We start from the raw sequence: 21,199 nt of genomic DNA, 5'->3' as shown, positions 1-21,199 counted from the left end.
GAGGCCAGCACAGTGAGCTGAGGCCATGGCGTTGATATGGTTCTGCAAAGATGGTAGGCTATTACACGAGCCTCATGATCTGTAAATGTTGTGTTCTTGGACTTTGAAATACAATTTAAATCTTATTTTCCTCAACTCCCTGCAGCACACAGGATGGAGCTTCACCCTGGGCCTGTCCCATAAGCCTTACCCACCTCCTAGGAAATAATCTGTGTAAACCACCTTGTGTGCTATCATGGCAAGAATATTCGTTATTCTTCACATTCCTTCCTCTGAACTACCTACTTAAACCTTTCTCTTGAATGCTCATTTGCCTTTTCTGGAGAGAAAGAGCTTTTATACACACTGAAGAACAGCTTCTTCACTCTTGTGTTTTCCTTTTATCTTCCACTGTCCCTGGTGGAGAAATGAACAGGGAAGCAGAAGAGTCAGTGGAATTCAACTAAACAGACTGTTGTAGAATTAATGCTGGTGTACATTTGTTTCCGATGGGCAATTTTAGGAAATCATCTGAAATTTATAATGCAGTACATTAATGGTGATAAGAAAGATATCTGATAAAAGTAACAATGCTATAAATGTAAGAGTGTGTATTCATTAATATTAGAGTCTGCATTACAGAAATATGTGTGGGATACAGGTCTGCCGCTCTGTCAAGACCTGGTTTCTTCCTTCATTATGAAACAGAGCTCAGCAGTGAGTCATGTTTGTAAAAGACATGGAAATTTAAAATAGCAGAAAAACATGAACTTGAAATAAATGTTATCGACCCCAGCATAGGGCTGTTATCTAAGGACCTGTGCATCAGCATGCCCCAGGCCTGCACTGTTTCCTTTTTGGACAGCCCAAGTTCCACACCTTATACAGGAAAAAAAAAATCAGACTGCATCTTTCTTTATATTTTTCATATTTGGGTGCTAGTTACCATGACAATTTCACAAATCATCATTTTAATTTCCTCTCTTCCTCCTCTCTTAACTCTTCACTTTAGTGCTGCAAATATTCCAGGATATACCGGCAAGGTTCATTTCACAGCCACCCACCCAGCAAATTCTAATATTCCATCAACAAACATATCATCAGATTCAGAACTGCGCCGGTAAGTATGAATCCTATTACTCAGTTTGCTCAGATACATTAGGAGGGGAAATCCTAATTGTGTTTATTCCATTAAAGAACAATTAAATAGTAAAAGCAAATTTACATTGTTTTTAAAAATGTGGCATCAAGTCCGAAACAGAAAAAAGATAATTTTCCATTTTCCTACTGAGGGGAACTTTCTTAAGCTTTGTATGTGTTTTCTTTTTGAATCTTACCCAAAATTACACTGAAAACCAGGTGTAGATTAATGTTATTATGAATGTGGCCAAAAGGGGCATATGAAGGTATTTCAGGCGCATTAGAGGAATGGCATCTTTGCTTCTTAGACTCACAGCCGTGCACACACATCACCCTTCTGCATGACCATCAGAAGACACATGGAACATACATCAGATACATAGTTACTTCTTGTGAACAGCCAGCTTACTTTTATAAAAGACAAAATTCTGTTGAAAGTCACATATATTTTTAAACCCACATTTTGCAAATTGAAAGCAGGAGATGTGGCCAGGCATGGTGGCTCATGCCTGTAATCCCAGCACTTTGGGAGGCTGAGGTGGGCAGATCACTTGAGGTCAGGAGTTCAAGACCAGCCTGACTAACATTGTGAAACCTTGTCTCTACTAAAAATACAAAAATTAGCCAGTGTGGTGGTGGGCACCTGTAATTCCAGCTATTTGGGAGGCTGAGGTGGGCAGATCACTTGAGGTCAGGAGTTCAAGACCAGCCTGACTAACATTATGAAACCTTGTCTTTACTAAAAATACAAAAATTAGCCAGTGTGGTGGTGGGCACCTGTAATCCCAGCTATTTGGGAGGCTGAGGCAGGAGAATCACTTGAACCCGGGAGGCGGCAGTTGCTGTGGGCTCAGAGTGCCACTGCACTTCAGCCTGGGCAACAGAGTGAGACTCCATCTCAAAAAAAATCCCAGAAGATCTGGAGAGGGTGGAGCCAAGATGGCCGAATAGGAACAGCTCCGGTCTCCAGCTCCCAGCCCCAGCGACACAGAAGACTGGTGATTTCTGCATTTCTGCTTGAGGTACCGGTTTCATCTCACTAGGGAGTGCCTAACAGTGGGTTCAGGACAGTCGGTGAAGCGCACTGTGCGCGAGCCGAAGCAGGGCGAGGCATTGCCTCACTCGGGAAGCGCAAGGGGTCAGGGAGTTCCCTTTCCTAGTCAAAGAAAGGGAAAACAGACGGCACCTGGAATATCGGGTCAGTCCCGTCCTAATACTGCGCTTTTCCAACGGGCCTGGAAAACGGCACACTAGGAGATTGTGTCCCGCACCTGGCTCGGAGGGTCCTATGCCCACAGAGTCTTGCTGATTGCTAGCACAGCAGTCTGAGATCACGCTGCAAGGCGGCAACGAGGCTGGGGGAGGGGCGCCCACCATTGCCCAGGCTTGCTTAGGTAAACAAAGCAGCCAGGAAGCTCGAACTGGGTGGAGCCCACCACAGCTCAAGGAGGCCCACCTGCCTCTGTAGGCTCCACCTCTGGGGGCAGGGCACAGACAACCAAAAACTCAGCGAGAACCTCCACAGCCTTAAATGTCCCTGTCTGACTGACAGCTTTGAAGAGAGTAGTGGTTCTCCCAGCATGCAGCTGGAGATCTGAGAACGGACAGACTGCCTCCTAAAGTGGGTCCCTCACCCCTGAGCAGCCTAACTGGGAGGCACCCCCCCAGTGGGACAGACTGACACCTCATTCAACCGGGTACTCCTCTGAGACAAAACTTTCAGAGGAACTATCAGACAGCTGAATTTGTGGTCTCACGAAAATCCGCTGTTCTGCAGCCACCGGTGCTGACACCCAGCCAAACAGGGTCTGGAGTGGACCTCTAGTAAACTCCAACAGACCTGCAGCTGAGGGTCTTGTCTGGTAGAAGGAAAATTAACAAACAGAAAGGACATCCACACCAAAAACCCATCTGTACATCACCATCATCGAAGACAAAAAGTAGACAAAACCACAAAGATGGGGAAAAAACAGACCAAAAAAACTGGAAACTCTAAAAAACAGAGCACCTCTCCTCCTCCAAAGGAACGCAGTTCCTCACCAGCAACGGAACAAAGCTGGATGGAGGATGACTTTGATGAGTTCAGAGAAGAAGGCTTCAGACAATCAAACTACTCTGAGCTACGAGAGGAAATTCAAAACAATAGCAAAGAAGTTAAAAACTTTGAAAAAAAATTAGAAGAATGGATAACTAGAATAACCAATGGAGAGAAGGGCTTAAAGGAGATGATGGAGCTGAAAGCCAAGTTTCGAGAACTACGCGAAGAATGCAGAAGCCTCAGTAGCAGATGCGATCAACTGGAAGAAAGGGTATCGCTGATAGAAGATGAAACGAATGAAATGAAGAGAGAAGGGAAGTTTAGAGAAAAAAGAATAAAAAGAAATGAACAAAGCCTCCAAGAAATTTGGGACTATGTGAAAAGACCAAACCTACGTCTGATTGGTGTACCTGAAAATGATGGGGAGAATGGAACCAGGTTGGAAAACACTCTCCAAGATATTATCCAGGAGAACTTCCCCAATCTAGCAAGGCAGGCCAGCATTCAGATTCAGGAAATACAGAGAACGCCACAAAGATACTCCTCGAGAAGGGCAACTCCAAGACACATAATTGTCAGATTCACCAAAGTGGAAATGAAGGAAAAAATGTTAAGGGCAGCCAGAGAGAAAGGTCGGGTTACCCACAAAGGGAAGCCCATCAGACTAACAGCTGATCTCTCAGCAGAAACTCTACAAGCCAGAAGAGAGTGGGGGCCGATATTCAACATTCTTAAAGAAAAGAATTTTCAACCCAGAATTTCCTATCCCGCCAAACTAAGCTTCATAAGTGAAGGAGAAATAAAATACTTTACAGACAAGCAAACGCTGAGTGATTTTGTCACCACCAGGCCTGCCCTAAAAGAGCTCCTGAAGGAAGCACTAAACATGGAAAGGAACAACCGGTACCAGCCCCTGCAAAAACATGCCAAATTGTAAAGACCATCGAGGCTAGGAAGAAACTATAGCAACTAACGAGCAAAATAACCAACTAACATCATAATGACAGGATCAGATTCACACATAACAATATTAATGTTAAATGTAAATGGGCTAAATGCTCCAATCAAAAGACACAGACTGGCAAACTGGATAAGGAGTCAGGACCCATCAGTGTGCTGTGTTCAGGAAACCCATCTCACGTGCAGAGACACACATAGACTCAAAATAAAGGGATGGAGGAAGATCTATCAAGCAACTGGAAAACAAAAAAAGGCAGGGGTTGCAATCCTAGTCTCTGATAAAATAGACTTTAAACCAACAAAGATCAAAAGAGACAAAGAAGGCCATTACATAATGGTAAAGGGATCAATTCAACAAGAAGAGCTAACTATCCTAAATATATATGCACCCAACACAGGAGCACCCAGATTCATAAAGCAAGTCCTCAGTGACCTACAAAGGGACTTAAACTCCCACACAATAATAATGGGAGATTTTAACACCCCACTGTCAGCATTAGACAGATCAACGAGACAGAAAGTTAACAAGGATATCCAGGAATTGAACTCAGCTCTACATAAAGTGGACCTAATAGACATCTACAGAACTCTCCACCCCAAATCAACAGAATATACATTTTTTTCCGCACCACACCACACCTATTCCAAAATTGACCACATAGTTGGAAGTAAAGCTCTTCTCAGCAAATGTAAAAGAACAGAGATTATAACAAACTGTCTCTCAGACCACAGTGCAATCAAACTAGAACTCAGGATTAAGAAACTCAGTCAAAACCGCTCAACTACATGGAAACTGAACAACCTGCTCCTGAATGACTATTGGGTACATAATGAAATGAAGGCAGAAATAAAGATGTTCTTTGAAACCAACGAGAACAAAGACACAACATACCAGAATCTCTGGGACACGTTCAAAGCAGTGTGTAGAGGGAAATTTATAGCACTAAATGCCCACAAGAGAAAGCAGGAAAGATCCAAAATTGACACCCTAACATCACAATTAAAAGAACTAGAAAAGCAAGAGCAAACACATTCAAAAGCTAGCAGAAGGCTAGAAATAACTAAAATCAGAGCAGAACTGAAGGAAATAGAGACACAAAAAACCCTTCAAAAAATTAATGAATCCAGGAGCTGGTTTTTTGAAAAGATCAACAAAATTGATGGACCGCTAGCAAGACTAATAAAGAAGAAAAGAGAGAAGAATCAAATAGATGCAATAAAAAACGAAAAAGGGGATATCACCACCGATCCCACAGAAATACAATCTACCATCAGAGAATACTACAAACACCTCTATGCAAATAAACTAGAAAATCTGGAAGAAATGGATAAATTCCTCGACAAATACACCCTCCCAAGACTAAACCAGGAAGAAGTTGAATCTCTGAATAGACCAATAACAGGTTCTGAAATTGTGGCAATAATCAATAGCTTACCAACCAAAAAGAGTCCAGGACCTGATGGATTCACAGCTGAATTCTACCAGAGGTACAAGGAGGAACTGGTACCATTCCTTCTGAAACTATTCCAATCGATAGAAAAAGAGGGAATCCTCCCTAACACATTTTACGAAGCCAGCATCGTCCTGATACCAAAACCTGGCAGAGACATAACCAAAAAAGAGAATTTCAGACCAATATCCTTGATGAACATTGATGCAAAAATCCTCAATAAAATACTGGCAAACCGAATCCAGCAGCACATCAAAAAGCTTATCCACCATGATCAAGTGGGCTTCATCCCTGGGATGCAAGGCTGGTTCAACATATGCAAATCAATAAATGTAATCCAGCATATAAACAGAACCAAAGACAAAAACCACATGATTATCTCAATAGATGCAGAAAAGGCCTTTGACAAAATTCAACAACCCTTCATGCTAAAAACTCTCAATAAATTAGGTATTGATGGGACGTATCTCAAAATAATAAGAGCTATCTACGACAAACCCACAGCCAATATCATACTGAATGGGCAAAAACTGGAAGCATTCCCTCTGAAAACTGGCACAAGACAGGGATGCCCTCTCTCACCGCTCCTATTCAACATAGTGCTGGAAGTTCTGGCCAGAGCAATCAGGCAGGAGAAGGAAATAAAGGGTATTCAATTAGGAAAAGAGGAAGTCAAATTGTCCCTGTTTGCAGAAGACATGATTGTATATCTAGAAAACCCCATTGTCTCAGCCCAAAATCTCCTTAAGCTGATTAGCAACTTCAGCAAAGTCTCAGGATACAAAATTAATGTACAAAAATCAGAAGCATTCTTGTACACCAATAACAGACAAACAGAGAGCCAAATCATGAGTGAACTCCCATTCACAATTGCTTCAAAGAGAATAAAATACCTAGGAATCCAACTTACAAGGGATGTGAAGGACCTCTTCAAGGAGAACTACAAACCACTGCTCAATGAAATAAAAGAGGATACAAACAAATGGAAGAACATTCCATGCTCATGGGTTGGAAGAATCAATATCGTGAAAATGGCCATACTGCCCAAGCTAATTTATAGATTCAATGCCATCCCCATCAAGCTACCAATGACTTTCTTCACAGAATTGGAAAAAACTACTTTAAAGTTCATATGGAACCAAAAAAGAGCCCGCATCGCCAAGTCAATCCTAAGCCAAAAGAACAAAGCTGGAGGCATCACGCTACCTGACTTTAAACTATACTACAAGGCTACAGTAACCAAAACAGCATGGTACTGGTACCACAACAGAGACATAGATCAATGGAACAGAACAGAGCCCTCAGAAATGATGCCGCATAGCTACAACTATCTGATCTTTGACAAACCTGACAAAAACAAGAAATGGGGAAAGGATTCCCTATTTAATAAATGGTGCTGGGAAAACTGGCTAGCCATATGTAGAAAGCTGCAACTGGATCCCTTCCTTACACCTTATACAAAAATTAATTCAAGATGGATTAAAGACTTATATGTTAGACCTAAAACCATTAAAATCCTACAAGAAAACCTAGGCAATACCATTCAGGACATAGGCGTGGGCAAGGACTTCATGTCTAAAACACCAAAAGCAATGGCAACAAAAGCCAAAATCGACAAATGGGATCTCATTAAACTAAAGAGCTTCTGCACAGCAAAAGAAACTATCATCAGAGTGAACAGGCAACCTACACAATGGGAGAAAATTTTTGCAACCTACTCATCTGACAAAGGGCTAATATCCAGAATCTACAATGAACTCAAACAAATTTACAAGAAAAAAACAAACAACCCCATCAAAAAGTGGGCAGAGGACATGAACAGACACTTCTCAAAAGAAGACATTTATGCAGCCAAAAAACACATGAAGAAATGCTCCTCATCACTGGCCATCAGAGAAATGCAAATCAAAACCACAGTGAGATACCATCTCACACCAGTTAGAATGGCCATCATTAAAAAATCAGGAAACAACAGGTGCTGGAGAGGATGTGGAGAAATAGGAACACTTTGACACTGTTGGTGGGACTGTAAACTAGTTCAACCATTGTGGAAGTCAGTGTGGCGATTCCTCAGGGATCTCGAACTAGAAATACCATTTGACCCAGCCATCCCATTACTGGGTATATACCCAAAGGACTATAAATCATGCTGCTATAAAGACACATGCACACATATGTTTATTGCGGCACTATTCACAATAGCAAAGAGTTGGAACCAACCCAAATGTCCAACAACGATAGACTGGATTAAGAAAATGTGGCACATATACACCATGGAATACTATGCAGCCATAAAAAATGATGAGTTCGTGTCCTTTGTAGGGACATGGATGAAACTGGAAAACATCATTCTCAGTAAACTATCGCAAGGACAAAAAACCAAACACCGCATGTTCTCACTCATAGGTGGGAATTGAACAATGAGAACTCATGGACACAGGAAGGGGAACATCACGCTCCGGGGACTGTTGTGGGGTGGGGGGAGGGGGGAGGGACAGCATTAGGAGATACACCTAATGCTAAATGACGAATTAATGGGTGCAGGAAATCAACATGGCACATGGATACATATGTAACAAACCTGCACATTGTGCACATGTACCCTAAAACCCTAAAGTATAATAAAAAAAAAAAAAAAAAAAAAAAAAAATCCCAGAAAACAGGAGATGTTAGATGCAAGGTTACTGAAGTTTTCTTTATTTGAAGCTACTAATGAGAAGCAGCACATCATTACTCATTTATTATAACTCAAATTTGAAAGCACCTGATGGAATTCCTGGCATTGCAAACGGTTTTGAAAATGCAAACACAGTCTGAACGATGTCTAGCAGTTGGCCCACTGCAGATGAATATGCTAGCACAGTAGGAAGGCAGACTAGAGGGACGGCAGTTCACCCCCAAAAGGAGAGCTTGTTCTAGATCACATTCTTTTGGTAGAGTATTCATTCGTTTATCCACATTTTATTTATTTATTTATTTATTTATTTATTTATTTATTTATTTGAGACGGAGTACTCTGTCACTCAGGCTGGAGTGCAGTGGTGTGATCTCAGCTCACTGCAACCTCTGTCTCCTGGGTTCAAGAGATTCTCATGTCTCAGCCTCCCTAGTAGCTGGAATTACAGGCGTGCACTATCACGCCCAGCTAATTTTTGTATTTTTGGTAGAGACAGGGTTTCCCCATGTTGGCCAGGCTGGTCTCAAACTCCTAACCTCAAGTGATGGTCCCGCCTCAGCCTCCCAAAGTGCTGGGATTACAGGCATGAGCCACCGTGCCCGACCTTATCAAACATTTATTGAGCATCAATTCTGGGCCAGGCACTGTTCAAGACACTGAAGATACAGGGATGAACAGACAAGGTCCTGGCTTTCAGGAGCTTATTTTCTCGTACGAAAGATAGACGGTAAAGAAGCACACAAGTAACTGAAGAAATGAAATAATAATCTTAGCTAGTGAAATGAAGAAGAAAGACTGATGTAGGAGAGAGTTCTTCAGAAGGGGCTTATTGAGCTTGGTGGTCAGGGAGAGCTTTCTGAGGAGGTGACTGTCAGGCCATGGGTACCAAGCCAGAGCTCCTGCTCTGATTAGCTTCTTAAAACTTTCAGAAAGGCAATGGCTATGAATGGGAGCAGCTGCCATGCATGGGCCTCTTGGGCTGTGGCTCCTGGTCCACCCAGCTGCTAATCTTTTTATTCACTCACCCATTTGCTGGTGGATTCACATGATCTTTTACTAAGTCAATGCATGTTTACTGTGCTCAATAAATCACAAGAACTGTTTGCAAGGAGCTCACCATCTCGCAATGAGAAATAAACAATTGTAGCATAAGATGATGAAAAATGTCTTAACACTAATAATCACTTCTGTTGGCTGAGTGCTTTGTGGGTACTAACTCATGTCATGGTCCCAGGAACCCTGTGAGGAAGGGGACGTTACTATCCCCATTTTACAGATAAGGAAACAGGCACACACAAGTTGCCTGGGGCTCTGGGAGGAGGCACTAAAGAAGACTTCACAGAGGAGTGGCTCAGGCAGTGACTTGAAGGAGTGGGGCTTGGTCCCATGTAATTGAGGGCAGCAAGCATTCCTCATGGCACAGTAAAGGCACCCCAGGGGGCGGCTCTCGGGCCCCAAACAGCCTGTTGTAGGCCACTGCGTATAAACAATTCTATGAATCCCACAAGCCCTGTGTGCGTGGCCTTTTCTAAGGTGCCTGCCAGCAGAAGGCTTTATCAACACGTCTCACTTTCTGGATTGGTAATTTTCTTGCATCTCTCCAGGCCATTTGATGAGAAACATTTTAAAAGGAGGTCAATGGCTTTCTAGGCTAATAACTTGCATTTGCTTTTTTTTCAAGACACATTTTTTTCCCAGTCTCAATATTTGCATGTATTTAAAAAATAAATTCTGTTGTGTATATCATCCCAACAACATGATATTATGATGAGATATGGGTATATAGTAAAATGGTTACGATAGTGAACATATTAATATCCGTCATCTCCATAGTTACCCATTTTCCCCTTCCCCCTGTGGTCAGAGCAGCTATAATCTACTCAGTTAGCAAAAATCCTGAATACGATACACTATGACGCCCTGTAGTCCTCATGATGAATCTTATGTCTCAGGCTTGTTTCTCCTGCGTGTCTGCTACTTAGCATCCTTTGACCTACATCTCCCATTGCCTCACCCCCCCAATTGAATCCCTCATAACCACTGTTCTATTCACTATCTCTGTATATTTCACCTTTTATTTCTTTTTTAGATTCCACATGTAAGTGAGATTGTGCAACATGTTTCTTTCTGTATCTATTAGCAAAATGACTTCCAGGTCCATCTGTGTTGTGCAAATGGCAGAATCTCCTCCTTTTTAAGGCTGAATAATATTCCATTTTCTTTATCCATTCATCTATCAACAGACATCTAGGTTGTGTCCATATCTTGGCTATTGTGAATATGATGCAATGAACACAGGAATGCAGATATCTTTATGAAGTGGTAATTTCATTTCCTTTGAGTATATCTCCAGAGAAGGAATACGTTATTTTTATGTTTAATTTCTTTAGGAATTAAAGTCTCCATACCATTTTCCATAATGGCTGCACCAACCTACATTCCCATCAACAGTCTATCATTTCTCTACACTCTCATCAACACTTATTATCTCTTGTCTTTTTGATGGCAGCCATTCTAATTGGTGTGAGGTGGTATCTCACTGTGGTTTGTATTTCCCTGATGAGCAATGTTAAGCACTCTTTCATACACCAGCTCACCATTTTTGTTGTCTTTGGGGACATGTCTGTTCAGGTCCTTTGCCCATTTTTTAAATCGGGTTATATGTTTTCTTGCTATTGAATTGTATGAGTTCTTTATAAATTTTGGATATTAACCCCTTATCAAATATATGGTTCCCAAATATTTTCTCCCAGTCTGTAGGCTGCCTTTTCATCTTGCTGATTGTTTCCCTTGCTGCACAGAAGTATCTTAGTTTGACATTGTCATACTTACTTATTTTTGTTTTTGTAGCCTAAGCTTTGGGTGTGATACACAAGAAATCATTGCCAAGGCCAATGTCAAGACATATTTTGAAATGTTATAAATCCATTTCCAAAGGCAAAGCTGGCAGACATTTAGACAAGTAATATATATTTACTTCATGTGAGGGACATAAAACAATGTCAAAATTAAATACATCCTTATATTGATCATTTAGACTCACTGTCCAAAGAGAGCTGGGATGAAAGCTTGTGGCTGGTTCATGATTTAGGAGGGATCCGATGCAGAGATTCTTTGTCAGTGCAGCTATAAACATTGCTAATCCCTTTGCTTTTTTTGTTCACAATCCATCTTCTCACCCCCAAATCTCGGACCCCACCCTGATCTCTGATTGCTCTAACATATCTACACAACACATAATCAAGCCATCCAATGTGTGATAAAAGTTTCCTATTATCTTTCAGATAAATCTCTATTTCTAAATGAAAAACTGTCCCCTACTGTTACTGACAGAGAATATAACTTGTATCTTTCAGCCAGACTTTCATATCCAGATTCAGGCCCATAGCTGACTCTTGGGAGTCCTCGCAATCCCTCTCAATACACATATACTACACACATGGCTATCATCCATGGCCCTCACTATACACACATACAGCACATACAGCTGTCATCCATGGCCCGAGTGGGGACCCAGCGCCCTCTGAGGTAGCTTCTCTGGGATTCTTATTCTCAGGGTGCAGATAACTCTCTAGAGAAAGTGACACTAACCAAAGTGTCACCCACAACTAAGTGATGGCTCGTTCTGGGCCCAGATGTCAAGGCCTGCACCTCTGCCTTCTCCCCTAACAGCAGCTCCTGGCAAGCGGTGGTGTTCTGGCATGAAAAAGCATGGTGCAGAGGGGCAGGAGGGAATTTAAATGTGTAAAAACTCACTGTGCTTTCATAAGGACTGTGCCCTCTAGCAGGAAGGCCTGGCCCTTATGATCAGAAAATTGGGCCTTCTAGGCTCTTCACATCAAAAAGTATCACTCTGATTGTATCTAACACTGTAATTTATTTTTCTAAAACTTTCCAGTGAAAGTATGAGCCTTGATCTCTCTCTGATGAGTGTCATGAGAATATAGTGAGCTAACTTCCTCCTGACTGTTTCTGCTTGATCTGATGCATTTTTTCCTGTTATTTCTAAGAAGTCGTCTTCACACGGGCATCCCCTGGGAACTCCTGAATATTAGCCGCTACTGTACTCTCACTGCTCCTCTGCAATAGGTTCCTTGCTTATTAAGAGCTAATGCCATTCCTGTGGTGGCTGTCTTCAAACCTCTCTGTGCCACACGAGCTTCCAGTCCCTTCCCCATGCCCCTCTCAGCTGGTCTTGCCTGCTGCTTGCTGGGGCACCCAAGGTGACCCCTTCATTTTCCCTGCTAGTGTCCCCTCCTCCTCTTCACATCCCAGGCTCTATTTCCATCACTGCTGTCTCCCTTTTTCCCCAGGAAGACACACTCTTACTTTTCTAAAATATTGATCATTATTTCTGAGCTCTGAGTCCTGTGGTCCCATCAGTCCTGCTTCCTCCCTTCTGCCCCGCGGTGCTGGCCTCTTCCAGCTGGCCCGTTGTTCATGAAGAACCCCAGCGGAGTCTCCCTGTGGCTTCCCTGTGAGCTGCCACCCTGTTCTCCCCTCTCATTCCTTTCACTTCTAAACTTCTTGAAAAAGCAAACAGCTTATCTCCCGTGCCTCCTGCCTTCGCTTCCTTCCTGCCCACTCTCTCCTGAACCTGAACCTCCTGGCTCTGGATTCTGACACCAGCAGTCAAGTGACATGCTCCTGCCTGCCAGGCTGTACACTGGAAGGGGGACAAGAGAGAGGCCATTGGATCCGCTTGATGCAGAGGCAAGGAACAGTGCATTTGGCTGGAGCTCTGTAATAGAGAAAACTGCACTGGTAGTTTGGAGGTTTTAAGTTGTTTAGGACTTGATGCAAAGGAGTCCATGGCCATATACTCCCACACTATATTTGGAGCAAAATGCATATGGCCCCCACAGTGCCTCAGGATGAACATCGGGATGGAATGCAAACTGAGAGGAAGGGACAGTTGAAAGAGATTTGAAGTGAGGAGATGGGATGTGTTGGAGGTGGAGAAGAAGGGATGTGACCTGTCTCCAAAGTTGTGAGCAAGGGGAACGCAGGCACAAATGCTTTTTCTAGCTCCGATTTCCACGACAGCCCAGTATTTCTTGCCCACACCCTCCCACCAGAATGTAACCTTCACAGAAACTTGCCTTCCCACCTCTGCAGCCATTTCTCACAACATATAATATACATATGTGTATGTGTGTGTATTTATATATATAAAGCAAAATAAAATATTAGTTCAAGGTGATCATAGCATAAAACAAAGCCATTTTAGATGTAGTCACTATATAGAGGGTTAATTTTAATTATTTTTAATTTTTTAATTTCCCATACCAGCATTGTAACTTGCTGCTAATACAAGCACTTCATTGTGTGTGTAATTCAAATAGCAACAGATTCACAACAAAATTACTTCAGGCCATGGGCTTGTGGGGTTGCTCATAATAGCTGGCCCAACTCCTGTGATACTGGGACAGCCACCTCCAGGCAGAATAGGGAGTTTCGGAATGCCAGTAACCCAAGGGGATGAAACATCACTTGCAAAGCATTCCACATTTTCAAAGCTTTTTAAAAAAAATTATTTTAATTATCACACCAAACTTGATAGGGCAAATTTGTTCCTACTGGGTATACAAGCAAAGTAAAATGAAGCCCAGTCATGAGCCTCCTGTGGGAACAGGCAGCTTAAATGCACTGGCAGAGCCAGTAAAACCCTGTACACCCAGCCTTGCTCACCCTCCCCCAGCAGCCTCTGGGGGAGGCCCAGGCCCCTCCCACCCACGTCTTTTCCTGGCCTCTGGCCTCTGGGTGAGGCCCAGGACCCCCACCCATGTCTTCTCCCAGCCCCTAGGTGAGGTCCAAAACCCTTCCACCCATGTCTTCTCCTAGCCTCTGGGTGAAGCCTGGGTCCCTCCCACCCACCATGTCTTTTCCTGGCCTCTGGGTGACCCACCCATGTCTTCTCTTGGCCTCTGGGTGAGGCCTGGGCCCCTCCCACCCATGTCTTCTCCAGGCCTCTGGGTGACCCAGGTATGTCTTCTCCTACCCTCTGGGTGAGGTCTGCCCTCCCCATGTCTTGTCCTGGCTTCCCTGGGCCTTATCTGTCCGCCCCTCACTCATCCTTGGAGGAGACTCCTCGTGATTCCCCTAGCCGCCCAGCCCGGAGAGCTCTCCCTTGCGTGCCCTGGGCCCTCCCCAGGCACGGTGCGGTGGGGTTCCTTGGGTGGCTTTCTGCAGATCACCCCCATCCCTAGCACCCACCATAATTCTCTGCGCAGCGCAGAGGTGCAATCCCTGAAGCTGAGTGCTCCCCAGCACGAGTCATCCTCGCTCCCTGCCTGCAATGCGCTCTCTCCTCCCCTTCCCGCACACGGGTATCATTAGTTGGATGAGGTTGTATATTTGTATATGTCTTTTATGTCTCATTTTCCTCCTTTTTTCCCCATACTGTCTCAGCGTCTTACAGAAAGAAATGGCAGTTGACCTCTTCCGTCACCAGGCTCCACTGTCTCGACTGGTCACAACTGTGAGACCATACAACCCCTTCAACAAGAAGGACAAAGAAACCATAGACTACTAGAGGAGGTGGCCCTGCGCGGGCTGTCCAGCTCTCCGCCTGGGGAAGGCTTGTGCGCCGGTGGGAAATAAAGGCGGCTTCTCCGCGCAGTGCAGTGTGGTGGGGTCGGTGCTGTTCTCCGCTGGCCTGCGCGTCCCTGCCCAGCCCCGCCTCTCTCCTCCCGCAGGCAGCGCTCAGCTGGACACGGGGCGCCGGCCAGCCGCGGCTCAGACTCCCAAGCCGCCGGCAGCAGGGGAGCAGGGGCTGTGTGGCAGAAGATTCCTCTTTAGGGTTGGAATATTGGGTCTACCTAGAGGTTTCACATCGGACCACTTCGGTGCAGGGATTCTAGAGCAGAGAGCAGATCATAGATTTTAGAATCTCAAAGGCAATCTAGTCAAAAATCCATATGCTGTCAGTGGGAACACTGAGCTGCTGAGAAAGTGCGTTCTTCTTTTCTCGCAGAGGACATCACACAAGGGGACAACATCTACCCTCTCTTGGCCTGCTCCAGTGTTTCCCTCAGAGAGAAGTGTTCCCCAGTCCCCATGAGGGGGGACTGGGAAGTCTAAGTCAGGACCACTTTGGGTTAGAGTGTGGCCGGACCTGGCCTTGACCAAAGAGAGCACCAGGTCCCAAAATCTCTCAGGGATGCATGTGGGCTGAGGGGGAGCCCTCTGGCCTTCGGAATATACATATAAAGTATATTTATATAGTATTTGCATACACATATACACATACACAGAGCCTATTGGAGTTTACAAACTGCTTTTGTAAACCTTAGCTCATTTGATCCTGCAACCTTGTAATAATTCTTATAGCAGGCATTTTACAAATATCTTGCATTTTATGAATAAAATAGACTAAGACCAGGAGAAGTGAAGTATTTAAGGTCATGCAACTAATAATTAGTAGAGTTATAGCTAGAATCCAGGTGTTCTAAATTTAGATATTATACCTCTCCTACCCTTCCATTTTTTCAGCAAATTGGATAACCTTCAATGAATTATAAAAACAAAACAAATAGAAACTGAAAAAAAAAAAACCCTCCCTGTGTTTCTAGACTTTTCTGAAGTGTCTCAAAAGTATCTGACTTCTAAGAAATTAAGATCAAGATAGTTATACCTCAGAACTCCAAGTAAATGTGTAAGTGCTTTTGGGGGTAGTTTGTTCTTGATTTTCCCACAGAAAGGGGGAAGTCAGCTACCTTTGTGATGGAATCATGTATTGCCTCAATGGACAACAACACAGACTTCGATGGTGAGTGTTCTACCAGGATGAAAGAGGAAGGGCAACAGCCATCCATCCTGAGGGCGGACGTGCCTGCATGCAAAAGGAATGGTTCCCCCTGAACCCAATCTTGTAGTTTCATTATTTTTAGAAAGAGTAAATTGGAAAAAAAATAGACCCAAATAAAAATCTTCAACTCTGGAATGTTCTCAACAAAACACAAATGGGGCAGTATTAGCCTCCTTCAGGAAGTAGGTTAACATAGGTACCTGAGATTACATTTTGCAGTAAACATCCCTGGCAGGCCACTTTGTCAGGGGGTGGTGGTGCTCAAAATCTGAGGCACCTCTTCATCATTCTGGGCCTGGGTAGGGCTTCAGTAATACTGGATCTTAGCATTTTCCAGGCTAAGATAATTTTTCCATTCTCTACAGTGCAGAGACCTAGACACCTGTCAGAGCACTTGAATACCCCAGTGCTGCTTCTAGAAGAATGTTGGCTTTGTCTGTAGCATCCCTGGGCCTCATTCAGAAAAAGAGAGATGGTGACTCTTCATTTGCTTGTTCAGACTTCTCACTTGTGAAGATAAAATGCAAATCCTACTCACCACAGACCTAGAATCCAAGGTCAGTCACAACAAGGAAGAACATAGAATTACCAGTGTTCCTGACCCTGACCTGTGGGTGTAAGTTGTAGTATCTGGGCTTCTGTGGTCAACATTACAACTAAAAGTCACAAAAGCCATGGAAAATAGTCTCAGGGATACACATCTGCTCTTCAGATTCTGAATTCTGGTCTTGCATGATTTCTTTCACCAGGAGCCAACACAGCTGTGCTTTCTTGGACTAACAACTTGCCCCTCACTCCCTACCCACCAGGCACCGTCTCCTCTATAAAGTCACCCTCTCAGCTTTTAGTTATCCGCAGAGATGACACAAATACAGAGAACTGTGGCATTTTTATAGCATTTAGGTGAAAGATGTTATAAATTATACAGTTCACCTGAGAGAGAAAATATATGCTAAACCAGGCATTGGCTCACACCTGTAATCCCAGTATTTGGGGAGGCCAAAGCGGGAGGATTGCTTCAGCCCAGGAGTTCAAGATCAGACTAGGCAACACAGTGAGACCTCTTCTCTACAAAAAAAAAAAAAAAAAAAAATCAAAAACTGAAGTAGGAGGATCGCTTGAGCTCTGGAGGCTGAGGCTGCAATGAGCCATGATTGCATCATTGCACTCTTGCCTGGGTGACAGAGTGAGACCCTGCTGAAAGAAAAGAAAAGAAAAGAAAAGAAGAAAAGAAAAGAAAAGAAAAGAGAAAGAAAGAGAAAGAAAGAAAGAAAGAAAGAAAGGAAAGAAAGAGAAAGAAGAAAATCCATGCGAATAATCTAGCAAATAAGGATGTTAGAATGCAGCGCATTAAAATATTACAAAAGTACAATCCTATGAAAAAATACGGCACTCAACACAGAGCAGAATGGAAACTAGAATCAAACAGAGGAAAGCATTTTGAACTCCTGAGTGCAGGATAGGTTTTTTTCAATAGATGGTACTGGGACAACTATTTGAAACAAAAAAGAAATGTAGATCCACTAAATGAATTGTTCCTGGAATACAGACTTAAATAGGTAAGTTACAGATTACTCAGAAATTCAGGGGAATTGGTTTACAAGGTGGAGGGTGTGAAAAAAGTTTCCGAAAAGGACACTGAAGGAGATAAAAAGCTACTTTCAGTATAAAAAATACAACCAAAATTTTAAGATAAAACTGCCAGGAAAATATGTCAAAGGATTCATATTCTCATTGTAAAAACAGCCTATGATTTTAAAATGATTATACTAGTAAAAAAACAAGTCAAAGGATACTAATAAAAAATAAGAAATATGAATGGCCAATAAAATTTTTACACCTCAGTAGTATTAGAGAAATGACAGTAGTATTTCGCTTTTCACCCACAAACTGGTGCTCATGAGCAGAAATAGATGTCTGTATACCACCAGTAGTTTACATGGGTAACAGCTTCCTAGGGGATATTTGGCAAAATGTTTTAAGAGCTTTCACAAGCGGCATACGTTTCAACTTGGTCATTTTGCTTTTAGGATTTTGTCAAAGCAAATAATCACGCAGTAAGCAAATATATTTGCATAAAGAATTAAAGGTGCAGCATTTTATTTAACTGAGAGAAAATGAAAACAACTTACTGTCCTGTAGGGTAAACACAACTGATAGCAATAACTTAAGCATACTCTTAGAATGACCCTTATGGCAGACACACCTGATGTGTGTTCTGAGCTAGGGAATCTGGGAGTGGCTAACACAGAGATTGGTTTCTTATCTGTGATAAACATCTGAGCCCCTGTCCCATCCTGTGGAACATGTCTGAACAAGAGATTGAGGCCCTGAGTTTTGGGTTCATGAAGATTGGCAGGTGGAGTTCACTAGAAGGAGGATGTTAAGTGAAAATGCTATATAAACTGCATGCTGTTTGCAAGCAGTTGCAGTTTTCCTGCCCAGCCTGCTGCCACTGGGTTATGTGGTTATGTTGTCCAGGCTACCACCACCATTTCTGTAATTAAGGCAGTCCTATTATCCAGCCTGCCTCCATTGGACTCTCTGCCCTGTATGTATGCTCCTAATAAAATCCCATGCCTCATTTGCTGTCTCTGGGTCTCTTCTTCAGCCTCTTGAACTTAGTGTCTTCCCTATTGAGATGCAAAGTTTGATACAACATGCCCATCAAAAGAAAATGTGATAGGCCGGGCGCGGTGGCTCACACCTGTAATCCCAGCACTTTGGGAGGCCAAGGCGGGTGGATCACCTGAGGTCAGGAGTTTGAGGCCAGCCTGGCCAACATGGTGAAACCCCATCTCTGCTAAAAACACAAAAGTTAGCCAGGAATGGTGGTGGGCACCTGTAATCCCAGCTACTCAGGAGGTTGAGGCAGGAGAATCACGTGAATCCAGGAGGCGGAGGTTGCAGTGAGCCAAGATTGGGCCACTGTACTCCAGCCTGGGCAACGAGAGTGAAACTCCATTTCAAGAAAAAAAAAAAGAGAGAGAGAGAAACTGTGATAAATTGTTGTACATTAATATACTGAAATATATGCATTAAAAAGATAATAGAGCTTCGTATTGATTTTCATGAAAAGATATATATGCAATATTGTTAAATGCAAAAGCAGGTATGACAACAGTGTGTATTTAATTATTTAAATTTTAAATATATGTATACATAGAAGAATGTAGAGAAAAGGTAAATAGTTACTAGTTCTGAGATTACAGGTGATTACCCTTTTATACTGTTACTACAGTAGGCATGTGTTCTTAAAAACTGGAAAACTTGAGAAGAAGTTATAAAAAAGTCAATGCCCTTTCTCTTCAAAGGTCTTACGTAAGAAACTATCCAAAACATTCCTTTTAATAATTTAGAACCAGAAAAATGATTGTCCCTCCTGAAAAAAAAAAAAACTGGTTTTAGAGTATGAGAATCATGTAAGTCACCCACCTCAATCTCTTATAAAATCTGCTGGTTTATAATATATACAGGAGTGAAATTACATACGGTAAAGTGCTTCCACTTCCCCCTGCCTGCCAGGGAGCTCAAAGCTGAAGTGAATAAATATATTAACTGATAGCTTAAACACTTCAGCCAGGGTTCCACATTTAAAACTGACATTTGAATAAGCCACTAATGGAGCCCTCCTGACCCAGGTTCGAGTTTGACAACCAGTGATGACTCTGAGGGCTGTGGGTCTGCTTCCTCCTGCATTAGCTACATTTTAATAAAATTTGTATCTTCTCTATTTCCTGAAGGATCTAAGGTATCTCCTAATACTGTAAGGACTTAAAGTGGACACAGAAAAATCTAAAACCTACGTAGCTTCATGTTTAATTTGTTTCCCATGAGTGTTTCATGCACAAAATGGAGCACTGGTTTTAGGGAAAAAAAATTAGCCCCTGTCCTAATAATTGTCCAAATTGCCTTTGTGGTCAGAGAAGGCAATTAGCCAATAGTAGGAATAACTTACCAACCCAGAATTATTTTCTAATAAGTGAAAATATTCCAAATTTAATCTATTTGCTCCCTTTAGCACAGTACAGACTCTGGGCTGGATGACATGGTTTTCAGTGTGTTTTTTTGTTTTGTTTTGTTTTGTTTTTTTGTTTCTTTTACTTTGTGTTGTAATACACCCTTATGCATCCTATCCAAATGGTATTCAGAAACAATACTGTGGTTTTATTTGACGCCATTGTACTTTTTTTTCATTATGGTTGGTTTAAATGTAATACTCACAATTACTGTTGTCGAAGCAATTCCCATTTCACCCTCCATAAATGTAGATTCCTCATGGAGTGGTGAAATTGACATTGAAGAGCTGCTTCAGCCCTGTTCATCTTACCTGCTAATTACAGGTGCACAGGAAGAGCGCTGGTTTCCTCTGTGCCGGCCCAGACTTGGCTGGTTACCTAGACTGGGTTTCCAGGGCAAATCCCATTGGTTCTAGTTTGTAAACTGTAAATGGAAACAGATTTACTTCCTTACATGCACACTTTGGAAATAAAGCCCTAAAAAGTGTTCAGTGTTAATCTACGTTTCCAGTGCTGGTAGATTGTTTTTATTGTATCTTCCATGGGCAAAGCCACAAGATAAAAGATAAAGTGAGACAGCAATGGGCCAGTGAGGACAGGCAGGAAGAGGTGTCTGGGCAGAGGAGGGGTGGGGAAGAGGCACTGAGGGTGTGGTGCCCTGAGGTTGTAGGGTGCACATTGTGGAAGGTTGGGGTATCTGCACTGGAAGGCCAGTGTCACAGGATTGAGGCTGTCTGCTCTGGAGGGACCCATGGGCAGGGCCCAGACACAACCCTGGGATGGCAACCCCACAGTGCTAAGCACAGTTCCAATGTAGGATTGCTGAGCTCAGGGCAGGGCTGCAGGCTGAGTGGGAACCATGCTGGGCAAAGCAGAAATCAAGGAGAACTGATGTCTGATAGCTGAGGGTGGGGGGTGGTATCAGAACACTGACTGTTGTCTAATTCCTGCTAGAAAGAATGACTTCCAATCACAAATCAGTATATTGAGTAAATATTCCCCAACATTTAATGGCTTAGTACTATGCTTTCATACTCAGTTATCTAAGAAGACAGATACAACCAAAGTCTTCACTGAGAAGTTTACTAAAAAGTCAGTGTTTCAAGGTAGATGCCCTATGGGTCC

At 42.9% G+C, this 21,199-nt stretch overlaps 1 protein-coding gene across 1 annotated transcript in view; it reads left to right on the top strand.

The window, feature by feature from the left end:
• SPMIP7 (sperm microtubule inner protein 7) overlaps positions 1 to 14,896 on the top strand; it is a 60,597-nt gene extending 45,701 nt beyond the window's left edge. The window contains exons 8-9 of the mRNA XM_055294444.2: positions 992 to 1,099; positions 14,657 to 14,896. Of these exons, the coding sequence (XP_055150419.1) occupies positions 992 to 1,099; positions 14,657 to 14,780 (232 nt within the window). The 3' untranslated portion in view covers positions 14,781 to 14,896. The remainder of the gene's footprint in view (positions 1 to 991; positions 1,100 to 14,656) is intronic.
• The last annotated feature ends 6,303 nt before the right edge of the window (positions 14,897 to 21,199 follow it).

This window comes from Symphalangus syndactylus, chromosome 9 (genome assembly GCF_028878055.3).
Source record: "Symphalangus syndactylus isolate Jambi chromosome 9, NHGRI_mSymSyn1-v2.1_pri, whole genome shotgun sequence".
Taxonomy (NCBI): domain Eukaryota; kingdom Metazoa; phylum Chordata; class Mammalia; order Primates; family Hylobatidae; genus Symphalangus; species Symphalangus syndactylus.
This window is presented reverse-complemented; position numbering and strand designations above follow the sequence as displayed.